Source organism: Musca domestica, unplaced genomic scaffold (assembly GCF_030504385.1).
Source record: "Musca domestica strain aabys unplaced genomic scaffold, Musca_domestica.polishedcontigs.V.1.1 45, whole genome shotgun sequence".
Taxonomy (NCBI): Eukaryota; Metazoa; Arthropoda; class Insecta; order Diptera; family Muscidae; genus Musca; species Musca domestica.
Window position 1 is genome coordinate 2,154,140 of NW_026712335.1, and position 15,069 is coordinate 2,169,208.

Genomic DNA, 15,069 nt, shown 5'->3' on the forward strand with positions numbered 1-15,069 from the left:
AAAAAATAGCTGAGGACTACTACCGGGGAGTAGCAAAGAGCGTCTTGCTAGAAACACACCAAAAAAAAAAAAAAATGCTAGCTGTTGTGGTAGCTGATAGCTGCTGACTGGCGCTTTTTTTTGCGCCAGCCTCTGTGCGCTTGTTTGGGTTGTTTTGTGTTTTCGGAAATTCCTTCTGACGGATTTCATATAAATTGGCAAAGGGAGAACTCAAAATGCATCATTCGCCTTTTCAAAGTTTAGCAGTTAACAACGAGCAGCAAAACGGTCTGGCTAGAAATCAATAAAACGGGGATCAACGCGGCATCTTCGCTTAAATCACTTGGCTAAGTTTATGGATTTATAAAAAAATCTAACAAAACAAATAGAAAAAAAAAAAACTATAAAATTGCAAAATAAATAAAAAAAACTTATTTAATTATAAGAAAAAATGGTGAGTTGGTGTAATAATTACAAAAAAAGAGACACAAAAAAAAAGATATAAAAAATTGAAGACTCATTCTGAGACCAGTTCCTGTGTGAGCCTGCCTCAGTGTATCATTTCGGTGATGTGATTTATGTGGTAATCGAAGATGACATTTTGTGATGAAGATGATGATGATGAACTTATCATCCATCTATGACCAAAGAATAAAAATGAAAATTACAAAAAACAACAACCTAAACGCATAAACTGAAATATTACAAAATCCCTTTTAAGACATTGTCATGAGAAACAAATGCAAAGTCACATGGCTAAAACAAACATGAGAATCCGTTACCAAAAAAGAAAAACTCTTAAGAAAATCAAAAACACTGCATCATAACGTCATTGTGGGTAAAAAACAGTTTTCCAACCAATTCAAAGTCGTGACAAAATTTCCCAAAAAAAAAAGAACAACGGGAACAATGCCCAAAATAAATCCACACTCCTACCTCCAAAAAAAAAAAAAAAAAAAAAAAAAAACGATCTCTAAGTTCATATGAGAATGCATTATGGCAACGAAGAAGATGAATGCAAGTGGTTAGGGGGAGAAGGGTGGGGGGATGTTAAATAAATTCATCTACCATACCGATCTACGTCTCGCCGAATGTCTGTGAGCTATTGCTGCAATTGTGTTTAGAAGTGATTTAATGATATTTCAACAACATTAACATCAGCAGCCACTGCAGCAGCCTCAGCATCGGCATCATCATCGTCGTCGTCATTATCATTCATTCAAAAAGTGGAAGCAGACTTTATAATGCCTCTAAAAAGGGCTTTTAAGACATACATACATACGTCGCTAGTTTTTCTTTCGTGTGTGCGAGTGTGTGTGTTTTTGTGGAAAATTGCCCCTAATGGATACCTATGACAGACTGCAGTTTCTGAGATCTGATGATGATGCTGATGCTGCTGATAGCAATGCTGTGATTGGCTTAGCTTGACTGGGCTAGTTGATGGCATCACTTGTTTCTAAATGAGACATTTGTTAATAAATTGCAAATTCTTTTTGTTGTTATTGTTGTTGTCGTTTTTTGTTGCAAACATTGCAATATTTTGTTAAGCACTTTGTTGGTTTATTCAATGACGATAAAAATCTCAATGAAAAATTTTATTGCTACAGTAATTTCAATTAGGAAAAACCAATTTGAAAATAACATTAAATATTTTTTCGAATCATAAAATGATATTCAGATTAAAAAGAATAAAAATACCTCAAGGACGCTCAAAGGATATTAAATAAAAAATACGACTTTTGAACTGGCGTCCTTTAGAAAAAGTATCCTTTGTCAGGAAAACATCCGAAACTATTATAATATAAAATTCTAGAATACTGTTGGGATTAAAAAATTATAATGGAAAAATACACCATTTTTAGTCTAAAGGTCCTTTGAAGATATTCAAAACTCCACGATTCTTGAACTATATCAGGCGCTTTGCCGATAAATGCATAATCTCAGTCTATTAATTATACTCTGCCATATGGCTACAGAGGGTATAAATTCTTTAATACGGATAGAACGTACGTCATTGAAGTAAAGAGTATATACCTTAGGCCTGTTTGGACCAAATGGAACATTTGAAACAGTATTAGGGTGTCCGTCAGAACAAGAAAGGATCAATCAGGTGTTCTGAAAGCATTGCATAAACTAATATTTTTATACCCTCCACCATTCTATGGAGGGTATATTAGCTTTGTCATTCCGTTTGCAACTCCTCGAAATATTCATAATAGACCCTGCAAAGTATATATATTCTGGATCAGCGTAAAATTCTAAGACAATCTAGCGATGTCCGTCTGTTTATCTGTCTGTCCGTATGTCTTTCTGTTGTAATCACACTATCTTTCGAAGGAATTGAGATAGAAGGCTACAATTTTGCATACATGCATAGTTTACCAGTAGGAAGGTTAAGTTCGTAAATGGGCCATGTTGGTCTACGTTTTCGTGTAGCACCCATATCAGGTATTTTCATGATTTTAGCGACATTATTTAACGGAATTATTTCAAATTTCATATCTAAAGTTCGTACTGTATACTACAGCCTATGATAGAAAATTTTGTATGCAGGTCTTCGTATAGCACTTATATAACGGTACCTCCCGATATTCGGTATTTTGATGATTTCAGCAACATTATTCACCGCAATCCTTTCAACTTTCGTATTGGAAGATCTTAACTACAACTTAGGGCAAAAAATTTCGTATGCAGGACCACGTTTTCATATAGTCCCCATATAACGGTACCCCCCGATATTCGGTCCACGTCTTCGTATAGTCCCCATATAACGGTTTTCATTTAAGTGGTAGTTTTCGGATTTCGAACTTAGCTGCTTTTTTACTTGTTATTAGTACTATTTAAGGTGCAACATCAGTCCATTCCTTCTAGTAGCTCCCACACAAGGGGTCAACATTTCGAATATCCCTGACGATCATAAATGGAAATTAAGCATCCGATTCTCGGCAAATTTTACATATCCCAATATTTTCGCTCAGGCAAAATCTGCTTCAAATGTGGGACCAGCTCACTCACTATGGTCACAATTTTCAATATATAAATAACTATAACTTGCGAAAAAAGTCAGCGATTCTTTTCAAACTTGGTCTATCTATTTTTTTTCTCAACCAAAGATCTGACCCATTCCTTCTGGTACCTTTCCCCACAGAAGACTACAATATTGTTACAATTATTCACACATCCTAATATTTGTTTCTATATTAGATGGAGGGAATATTTCACTGGCTTCTGGCACAAGTCGTAATTATTTACAAAGCCAATGAATATTCTTAAAAAAATGAGACATTTGCCCAGGAAGTTCCTAAAAATATATTTTTAACACCACCATATTTTGGAGAGTATATCCTTGGAGAATCAGAAGGAGAAATTTCTTAAAATCTTTAAAAAAAAAATTCGTGATTTTTTAACTTGAACGCTTTGAAATATTCTACAAAATCAATCATCTTTCTCACAAAATCAACGAATATTTGTCAGGAAGTCCTTACAAAAAATTGCGAATTTTAGGGAAAAAAATCTGAAAAACTATTCCTGTTAAGTCCCTTCAGTATCCCTTCCATATCTAAACCATTGACACCAACAGTATCATCTTTATCAAATTTTAGGATTTCAACTCTATTTCTTTACCTAATGTCAAATTTAGTACAATTTAGTACTTTTCGTATAATTTTAGAATACCTTGTTCATATCTCAATCCTAGAAATCTCAATAACAAATTTCGCAATTACAACTTTATACCATCAGCCAATATCGGATTTAGTACTATTAAGTACTTTTCGTACAACCATAGCACACATTTCCGATATTACCTACATATCTCAGTTCAACATACCAACAAAGATCTCAACACCAAATTTTGGGATTTCAGCTCTTTTCCTTCATCCAATACCAAATAAAGTACCATTCAGTACATTTCGAAATATTTTGGGTACACAATTTCAAAACCATCTCCATATTTCTAGGCTACACATGAACAGTGTCCTCAATACCAAATTTTAAAGGTTAGGCATTATCTGTTCACCCAATACCAAATTGTACCAAATATAGTACTATTAAGTACCTTTCGTGCACTTGTAGTACACAGTTCCGAAACCACCTCTTCATCACAAACCTACAACCAATACGGACACCAATTTAAAATTTCGAAATTCCGCCCTCATTCGTTCACCCTGAACTAAAATGTTCCAAACTGAGTACAATTTAGTACAGTGCGCACCTTACTTTCCAACCTTGATTCTCATACCAAATTTCAATTTTTTATCTTAACCTGTTCACATAATACCAGAACGGTACCATTTTAGAACTTTTTGTAACCTTAAAACAAATTGGTTGATCTACCTATTTTATGCACGCTCTAGATTTCCGATTTCAATGAAATTTGGAATATTTGACACAATTTAGTAAATTTGTCAAATTATCAGTGACTCTCAGTCCAAATATCAGAATTGAACCTCTTTCCGTTTGTCCAATATAAAGTATTAAATTTTTAGTATTTTTCGTATGCTCTTAGTACGTCTATCCAACAAACCCACAACACACGCCTACCACCATGACTGATTCTCAATCAATCAGTCAGTAATTGCGATTCAGTTAGAGAGCTACATCACACTATTGGCAAAAATTTTACGTAATGTCCTTCTAGTCCTAGCCCAGTATATCCTTCTTAACAAAAAATACACACACTTTTTCAATTCACATAGAAAAAAAAACGGAATGTGTGGAGTTTGGGAAAATCAGCAACTAATTGTTCCTTTCAAAATTTTGACAATTTTTGGTGGGGTATTCTATTTCCATACTCGCCTTTCCACGCTCGCATTTCCACCCTTGCCACATTCAATATTGACAAAGATATTTAGAAATCCGAAGTTTAAAGTCAACATTCTTGACAATCACAGATTTTGTGTGTCTTTTTCACACAAAATCTGTGATTGACAAGAATATTGGAATAACGATGAATTTCCGACCAATTTAAAGAGATAACATTCGTCCGTCAATCTTTTGTCAACAGAAACGATAACAAAAAGTTAATGAAAATGTATAATTACCGAAATTTGAGTTTTTAAATAAATCAAAAATAAAATCTAGTGAGTAAAGGCTAGAGGCGGGTGGGGCCGGCCATGGGATACCATACCATATTATAGTTAATGGTATAATATTATAGTTAAACGGAGACAAAAGATTAACTGACGGACTATTTTGACTGCATTTCATTTTTTCAAACTATTTCCAATGTTTCCCTTAATTAAACCCTTACTCTTTTGACACAATTATTTGCCCTTTTTTTCTTTTCAGAAATTATTCATTTGCCTGATAGCGGTTTTGGCCGCTGTCAGTGTTTATGGTGACGTTTCACATTTGGATACAGATCTCCGTGAAGATGGCTATCATTACAAACAGCCATCAGTGCCATTTCCTCAACCTCCTTCCGGTAATGGCATAGAAGATAACGACTACAAACCCCAACGGCCAGGTACCGGTTTCGGACCATCTGGACCTAGCTATAAACCATCGGGTCCAGCACCAGGATTTGGACCAACAGGTCAACAGCCATCGGGACCTGCACCAGGAACTGGTGGTCCAAGTTACAGACCATCGGGTCCTGCTCCAGGGTTTGGTCCTTCTGCTCCTGCTCCCAGCTATAAGCCATCGGGTCCAGCACCTGGTTATGAGCCAACCGATACTCAACCTTCAGCACCGGCGCCAAGCTATAAACCTTCTGGACCAGCTCCAGGATTTGGACCAACTGGACAACAACCTGGTTCAGGACCAAGTTATAAACCAGCTGGACCTGCTCCAGGATTTGGTCCATCAGCTCCTAGTTATAAACCATCTGGCCCAGCTCCCGGATTCGGACCTACAGGACAACAGCCCTCGGCTCCCAGTTATAAACCATCTGGTCCTGCTCCTGGTTTTGGTCCAGGCTCTGCACCTAGCTATAAACCTTCGGCGCCTGGTTTTGGACCATCTGCATCTGGACCAGGTACTGGACCTCAAGGTCCAACTGGCCCACAAGGACCAACTAGTCCTCAAGGTCCCACAGGACCACAAGGCCCCACAGGACCACAAGGACCTACTGGTGCTGGTCCTAGTTATTTGCCACCTCCCAAAACTCCATCCGCTCCTGCACCCAGTTATGGACCACCAAAACCACAACCTGGCAAACCTGGAACGCAGCGCCCTGCCCAAGATTGTTCAGCTCCACTGCGCCCTGGTCAGCGTCCTCCACCAGGCTGCCCGCAACCAGAACCTGATTGCAATGCTCCTTTAAGACCTGGCCAACGCCCTCCACCTGGCTGCCCAGAACCAGAACCCGACTGCTCAGCACCTTTGAGACCAGGTCAACGTCCTCCTCCCAGTTGTCCAGCACCAGAACCTGATTGTTCTGCTCCTTTGAGACCGGGACAACGTCCTCCACCCGGCTGCCCAGAACCTGAGCCTGACTGTTCCGCACCACTGAGGCCAGGCCAACGTCCTCCACCTGGTTGCCCAGAACCAGAGCCAGATTGTAATGCTCCTTTGAGACCCGGTCAACGTCCTCCACCTGGCTGTCCTCAACCAGAGCCTGACTGCTCCGCACCATTGAGACCAGGTCAACGTCCTACACCTGGCTGTCCTGAACCAGAGCCTGACTGCTCAGCACCATTGAAACCGGGACAACGTCCTCCACCAGGATGTCCAGCTCCTGGACCTGGACCTCAAACACCCGGTAGACCTGGACCTGGGCCTCAACAACCCGGAAGGCCTGGCCCTGGACCTCAACAGCCTGGAAGACCCGGCCCTGGACCTCAACAGCCTGGCAGACCTGGCCCTGGACCTCAACAACCTGGAAGACCCGGCCCTGGATCTCAACAGCCTGGCAGACCTGGCCCTGGACCTCAACAACCTGGAAGACCTGGACCAGGTTTGGAATATTTACCTCCTGATCAGAAACCCCAGGCACCATCTTCACGGCCACAACAACCTTATCCAACACCAGCAACGCCTGTTGGACCCAAACCTCAAACGCCAGGTCCATCGTATGTTCCTCCAGGACCAACATATCAACCAAGGCCTCCACCAACACAGCGTCCCCAAATTGATTGCTCGACTCCATTAAGACCCGGACAACGCCCTCCACCAGGATGTCCGGCTCCAGAATCTGACTGTTCTGCACCATTGAGACCCGGACAACGTCCACCACCTGGCTGTCCTGAACCAGAACCAGATTGCAGTGCACCCTTGCGACCTGGTCAACGTCCTCCACCTGGCTGCCCAGAACCTGAACCCGATTGCAGCGCTCCATTGAGACCAGGCCAACGTCCTCCACCGGGCTGCCCCGAACCTGAGCCGGACTGTAATGCTCCATTGAGACCAGGACAACGTCCTCCTCCTGGCTGTCCAGCTCCCGCGCCTGGTCCTCAAAAACCTGGCCGCCCTGCCCCAGGTCCTGGCCCTCAACAACCTGGCCGCCCTGCACCAGGTCCTGGTCCTCAGCAACCTGGTCGTCCTGCCCCTGGTCCTGGACCTCAACAACCTGGCCGTCCTGCCCCAGGTCCTGGTCCTCAACAACCTGGTCGTCCAGCCCCAGGTCCTGGCCCTCAACAACCTGGTCGCCCTGCTCCTGGCCCCGGACCACAGCAACCTGGAAGACCTGGACAGAAACCACAGTTCCCTTCAGATAAACCCGGTGTTGAATATTTGCCCCCTGAGGGAAACGAAGTGTCACCAACAAATGGTTATAAGCCACGTCCAGGAAGTAAACCACAACAGCCAGATTGTTCGGCCCCATTGAGACCGGGACAACGTCCACCACCCGGCTGTCCAGCACCAGAACCTGACTGTTCAGCCCCATTGAGACCGGGACAACGTCCACCACCCGGCTGTCCAGCACCAGAACCTGACTGTTCAGCTCCTCTGAGACCAGGTCAACGTCCTCCACCCGGCTGTCCAGCACCAGAACCTGACTGTTCAGCTCCTTTGAGACCAGGTCAACGCCCTCCACCTGGATGCCCTGAGCCAGAACCCGACTGCTCAGCTCCTTTGAGACCCGGTCAACGTCCTCCTCCTGGATGCCCCGAGCCAGAGCCTGACTGCTCAGCTCCTTTGAGACCAGGTCAACGTCCTCCTCCTGGCTGCCCAGCACCCGAACCTCAAGGACCATCGGGACCACAATATCCAGAACCATCATCTAGCCAACCCAAACCAAGCTATCCTTCCACCAAACCACAACAGCCATCATATCCTGGAAGCCAAACAACGAAACCTCAACAGCCATCATACCCTGGTCCACAGAAACCATCATACCCCGGTTCACAAACCACCCAACCCCAGCGGCCATCATACCCCGGTTCACAAACCACCCAACCCCAGCGGCCATCATATCCTGGATCACAGACAACACAACCACAGAAGCCTTCATATCCCGGCTCTCAAACTACCCGACCTCAACAACCATCCTATCCTGGATCACAGACTACGCGACCCCAACAGCCCTCGTACCCTGGCCCACAAAAGCCCTCATATCCAGGAACAGCACCTGGTACCGGTGAGGATTCCGGTTCACTGGGACCCGATGGTTACAACTACAATAAACCCAGCAAACCATTCAAGTACTAAGGTCGACCAGTTCTAACCCTAGCTATGTAGAGACATACTCAACCGTACCAATTAAGCGCCAAGTATTACCACAAACGCACAAGGACAGTCCGACAAACTTTGAAAATTGACGAATGAATGAATCAATGCTAACCAAACTCTAGTACCTTGAACTTCCATTACGAAAAACCACATCAAAAACAAATCAAGCCGAATGAAAAACACAACTTTTATTTATGTACAGCCACTGTTTTTTTATATATCTAGACATGTATTTTTGATAAAAGAAAAATAAATATAAATAAAAAATAATTTTCCTAAAATATTTTGAGTTTTTATTTTTGTGTTTAGCTCATCATTGGCATTTTCAAGTTTTAGAACTCCAAAGTGGAGGTTTATGTGAAATTCTTGACCTTTTGACCAAAATCGTGTACCACAAGCAACAAGGCAAAGTATGACAGCTGTCAAGAGGCCATTGGCCGTTGTTGTTGTTGTTTATATTTGATGATTTATGGCAATGACGGCCTCAAGTAATAAGGCGGCAACATCCATCTCAGCAACAGCAAAAATATATTTTTTGTGAAAAAATTCAACTTTAATGTGCAAAATACACACACACACTAACAAGAATACAAATATTTAAAGTTTCAGCTAATAAAAAACAAATATGATGAGAATTTTCGCTTAATTCCATAGTTTATGAGCGATGCTGCGATGTTAGATGTTTGCGTTTACGTTGCGTGTTGGCCCACAACGTTGAGAACGCAGTCCGGCTAGCCCCATGGACACACTGACCACAGCATCTCAACTCACGTAGCAGCAATTTTCAACGAAGCGATCTGTTGAAAAAATATCAGTAGGTCAACGATGATCGTTAACAGCAACGGTCACTGTAATTGGCGATTAGAAGCTTTATATACAGGTTAAGTTATCGTCCAATTTCTGAATTTTTATACCCCCAGACATATGGCTAGAGAGGGAATATATCATTTGACCACAGCCAAAACGTGCTTCATCAAAGTAAATGTTTTAGACCCTGGATAACTTTGGACCAAATCCGTTTCAGGACATTTGGAGTCGATCTAGGGATGTCCGTCTGTCTGGCTGGCTGGTGCGAACGATAACTCTACAAGGAAGTATCCGACTTGGTCCAAACTTTGTACATCGTAATCAAACTTAAATCGAGTTCGGAGATGGGCAATATCGGTCCACTCCTCCTGGAAACGTTAACTCCCGCACTGAAAGGGAAAGGATAATTCGATTTTGCTCCAACTTTGCAGATCATAATATTTGCATCAGCGCTAGGCCAGGTGCGGTAATGGACAATATCAGTCCACTCCATCAAGTACCTCCCCCACAAAGGGTCAAAATGTTGAAAAATAATAATCCGAGTATTTGGTAATGTCAAAAAAAAAAAAAAATCAGTACGAAAAAATGACTCTAAATTTTTTCTGAAAAAAATTACTTTGAATTTTTTTTCTTACAAAAAGAAAAAAAATTACTCCAATTTTTTTTTCTAAGAATTACTCCGATTTTTTTTAACGAAAAAAAATAATTATTCAAATTTGTTTTCTAAACGAAAAAAGTATTCCGAATTGTTTTCTAAACAAAAAAAATTCCGATTTATTTCCTATGCAAAAAAAAAAAAAAAAATATTCAGACATTTTTCAAAACGAAAAAAAAATACTTCGATTTGTTTTCTAAACGAAAAAATACTCCCAATTGTTTTCTAAACGAAAAAAAAATTACTCCGATTTTTTTTATGCTAAAAAAATCACTCCGAATTTTTTCCTATTCCGAAACAAAATCATTCCGATTGTTTTTTTTTATTCCTAACAAGAAATCACTCCGAATTTTTTCTATTCAGAAAAAAGGCAAAAAAATACTCCGAAAAAGCACTCCAGCATTGAAATGTGAATAAATCTTTTGTGTCTCGTAGCATCGCTCGTTACCGTGATACTGGTCAAGGAAGTGGACGGAAGAACATCATATCAGCAGAAATGGTTCGAAAAGTAAAGAAGCGAATTGATCGAAACCCTCGTCGCAGTGGCCCAAAAATGGCTCGTGAGCTGAACATATCGGAATATTCCATTCGGCAAATATTGAAAAATGAACTCGGGGTAAAGCCATTGAAATTTAAAAAAGTACAAGAATTTACACCGCAACAGAAAGAAAACAAACGGAATGATCGTGTTTACTTGCCAAAGGGTCAGCTGAAAATGTGCACCTTCGGTTGGCCACCCGAACTCAAGCGCCGGCCATGGTGATGGTGTGGCCCGCCATAACATCCGATGGTCGCTCTCCGCTCGTATTAATCGACAGTGGCTTCAGAATAAATGCCGAATATTATAGAGAAAATATTCTGGAGGGTGTATTAAAGCCTTGGGCACGCAAACATTTTGATCGCAGACCTTGAAAATTCCAACAGGACACAGCACGCGCCACCCAGGAATGGTTACAAAATGAGGTTCCTCGAATGAGGATACCCATCCGTTGGACTATTGTGTCTGGAGTATTTTGGAAAGCAAGGTTGGCACTAAAAAATACCAAAGTGTCTATCACCTCAAGCAAGCGCTTTGCCGGGAATGGGCCATAATACCGCAGAGCAACATTCGGGCAGCGTGTGACGGTTTCATTGGCCGTTTGAAGGCCATAATTCGTGCCAAAGGTGACCAATTCGAAAAAAATCTAAACTTATTCTAAAATTTGATGCTATTCCCGATATTTTTTGCTTTCATTCAATAAAATAAAAAAAAATGTAAAAATTATGGCGTTTGAAATTGTTGCAGTTTTTTTATCTCACCCTTTATATCTATTGCGAGTCTTAAATACCCAAATTGAAACAATTCCGTGACAAAATGTGGCTAGGATCATTAAAATATCGAATATTGACGTATACCGTTATATGGAGTCCGTGGAAAATATGGACAATGTTTTAACACCGGTTTCCGAACCCATTATGAACTACAAATATCGAGTTTAAAACAAATTCGATCAAAAATGTGGCCCAAATAGATAGACCGAATATTTGGAGGTACCTGCTATAGAAAAGCATAGATAATATTACAAACCCTAAATAATCACGAACCCTAAATAATAAATTTAAAAAATGGTCATAACTTCTTTATTGTTGAGTTTTTTCGCTAAAAAAATTGTGCAAACTCTTCAATATACCGAATATGGGGAGATACCACTATATAGATAGAAGCCCTTACAAACTCTCAATAAAAACGTGGACCAATACATCTCACTTTCAATACCAACCATCGTAGACACAATACAAAGTATTGAGCAAAATTTCAAAGCTCTTCGTCAAAGTGGATTGTATCCTGATGTAAACAGACTCACATCGGACATATTAAATAGACTTAGAATTTTATGCTGATCTTGAATATATATACTTTGTGGGTACCGAATGAATTTTTAGAGGAATGAAATGACAAACTCCTTTTATGTTGGAGGGTATAAAAAGTTAAATTTATGGTCAATTTTATGAGATTTGAAGAACAAACTACTGAAAAGTATGATGAATTAGCCTTTCAGTGTCGGATAAGTTCGCCACATAAAAATAACTGTATATTTATACCCTACACCACAAGGTGGTCAGGGTATTATGTCTTTGTGCATTTGTTTGTAACAGGCAAAAGGAAACGATATAGACCCACAGTTCCTTTTGATGATCTGTACAGAATCACATTCTGAGTCGATTTATGCATGTCCGTCCGTCTGTCCATGTATTTTTGTAAACAAAGTACAGTTCGCATTTAATGCCCTATCTAGATGAAATCAAATCATTTGTTTGGCCCAAGGACGAACCATATTGAAATTGGAGATAATCGGTCAAAATTTAGATATAGCTCCCATATATATCTTCGTCCGATTTGCCTTTTATTGTGCACCAAAGGTGTAATATCAGTCCGAATAGTATGGAATTTTGCACGTACGATCAGATGGGAACTGAAAATAAGTATACCAAATTTGATCGAAATCGGTTAGCTATAGCTCCCATATATATTGTTCATCCGATTTGCTATTTTTTTGTCTCCGCAGCCGTAATTTGCACTCTGTAACAACAATATTTGGGGAAATATATCAAATACAGCTCAGAAATACATTTGCTAAAATTTATCGAGATCGGTTCAGATTTGGATATAGCTCCCATATATAACTTCGTCCGATTTACCTTTGATTGTGTACCAATCGTCTAATATTTGCCCAAATGGGATGGCACTTACGACCGAATTGAGTCTAGAAGCTAGTATGTCAAATTTGGTGAAGATCGGTTCAGATATAGGTATAGTTCCCACATATACTGTTCATCCGATTTGTCATATTTGTTACCCACAGCCGTAATATGCACTCCGTAACAACGATATTCAGGGCAATATATCAAATACAGCTCAGAAATATCTTTGCCAAATTTTATCGAGATCGGTTCCAATTTGGATATAGCTCCCATATATATATATTTATCCGATTTCAAATTAATTGTGCACCAAATGGTCCTTTGATTGAATTCTCCCATAAAAACTTTTAATTGTTATGCGGTATCACAAAGTCGGCCCCGCCCGACTTCAAGACTTTCTTTACTGGTTTTTTTCTGTATATATATTTAACTGTATTATTTTCATGGCATGGCTTTTATATGAATGGTGTCAATGATTGAGGAAATTGTCAACGTATAAGGAAAAACTACCGTTTTTAATAAATATTAATTTTAAAATATGTACACCAATAAATGTCAAAAATGGGCAAAAATCCATAAACCTAGTTTTAGTGATTGGTGTTTTGGATAACTAATATGAATTATTGTTTTTATTTTTTGTTAAATTTTCAAAAACAAACTTCCATGCGAAAACGTGTTCCGCATTGTTTACGCTTTGGTATTAATTATCGATTTCATTCACACTTAATGTGGAACTAAATTCGATTCAATTCCATTCGAATCGAATTATTTCGTTTTTGGCGCCACTTAAGATTTGATTGTTGTAATTCAATTGTTAGCATCGTTTTTATTTCACTTCTGCATTATTTCATTGTTGGCTTTGTTGTCATTAAATGGTACTCAATTTTATTTTCTTCTGCCATGGATTTTAAATGGCCAATAGGCAAAAGCAATTTCTATAACAAATAAATGAACGTGTTATAGGTCATGGTTTTGCTTGGGTGTTTGTTTAGTACTTTATTATTCAAGTGACACTACGGGTAGATTTGATGGTATATTTAGTTGACTATATGGTAGGTAATGTTGTGGAAAAAATAGTGGAAAATAATAAAATTGAGTACGTACGTACGCCACTTATATAAAAGTGGAGGTTGAGTATTGAAAATGTCATACTAAGCGAACGAGGTATATATGTTATTTCAAAATGCGTACAGTATTAATTTTTTTTTAAAAATGGAACGAAATAAATTTTCAAATTTCCTCAAGGTTCATACATCAAAATGCTTGTAACGCAAACGGACAAATTTTGGGAATGGAGGACCACTGTTCCAGGGTGAGATGAAAAAACTGCAACCATCTTCAGACTGCTGCCATTTCCAAGTCACTCGTCCGACAGCTATTACATATTTTCCAGTGACAGCTCATTATATTGTTAACAAGCGCACAAAAGCATTTTGTTGAGAATTTTTCCGAAAAAAAGTTATTCGTGATGGAATTCCAGCATGATAGCGTGATTTCTTTATATTTGGCTGGAAAACCAAAAGTGGCTATCGTTAGAGAACTCCAGCATTTAAATGTGAATAAATATTTTATGTCTCGTACCTTCGCTCGTAGCCGTGATACTGGTAACGTAGCCCAACGTCACGGAAGTGGACGGAAGAAAACAGCAACATCGCAGAAATGGTTCGAAAAGTAAAGAAGCGACCCGCGTCGCAGTGGCCGGAAAATGGCTCGTGAGCTGAACATGTTGCAATATTCCATTCGGCAAATATTGAAAAATTAGTTCGGGGTAAAGCCATTGAAAATCCAAAAAGTGCAAGAACTTACACCGCAACAGAAAGAAAATAGACTCAAAAGAGCTAAAGAGTTGCTTCGCTTGGCCGAAAGTGATGAACTGCCGAATTTGGTTTTCTCCGATGAGAAAATATTCGTTGTCCAACAGTTTGCAAACAAACAAAATGATCGTGTTTACTTGCCAAAGAGGTCCGTTGAAAATGGTTCGAAAAGTTCTAAAATGTACTAAAACTTTGTGTTGGACAAGCGGAATTAACTAGAAAATATAATGCGAGTCACTGATGGAGTGCAGAATACATGTATCAAAGGGTTTTTGAAAATTCGAACATTAAGATTACGAAAAGTAGTCTCAAATGGTACTAAACTTCTAAAATGGTACCATTTTGTTATTTATGTGAACGGATATAGGAAAAAACTTGAAATTTGGTATGAGATTCAAGGCTGGAAAGTAAGTTTTATATATGAAGCTTGTTTTGAAAATGTGTACCAATGTATGCGACCTGTACTAAATGGTACTAAATTTATAACTGTTTGGTTTAGGGTGAACGGATGAAGCTCAA

General features: G+C 39.7%; 1 protein-coding gene across 2 annotated transcripts; it reads left to right on the forward strand.

Moving 5' to 3' along the window:
* Positions 1-211: 211 nt before the first annotated feature.
* On the forward strand, positions 212-8,875 carry LOC101894202 (basic proline-rich protein). Of its 2 annotated transcripts, XM_020035602.2 has the most exons (3): positions 212-433; positions 5,269-7,369; positions 7,400-8,875. In XM_020035602.2, the coding sequence occupies exons 1-3, from the start codon at positions 431-433 to the stop codon at positions 8,569-8,571; spliced, it is 3,276 nt and encodes a 1,091-aa protein (XP_019891161.2). In that variant the 5' UTR covers positions 212-430; the 3' UTR covers positions 8,572-8,875. The 2 variants fall into 2 exon arrangements, with proteins under 2 accessions (XP_019891161.2, XP_005180168.2); XM_005180111.4 differs by having other exon boundaries at positions 5,269-8,875.
* The last annotated feature ends 6,194 nt before the right edge of the window (positions 8,876-15,069 follow it).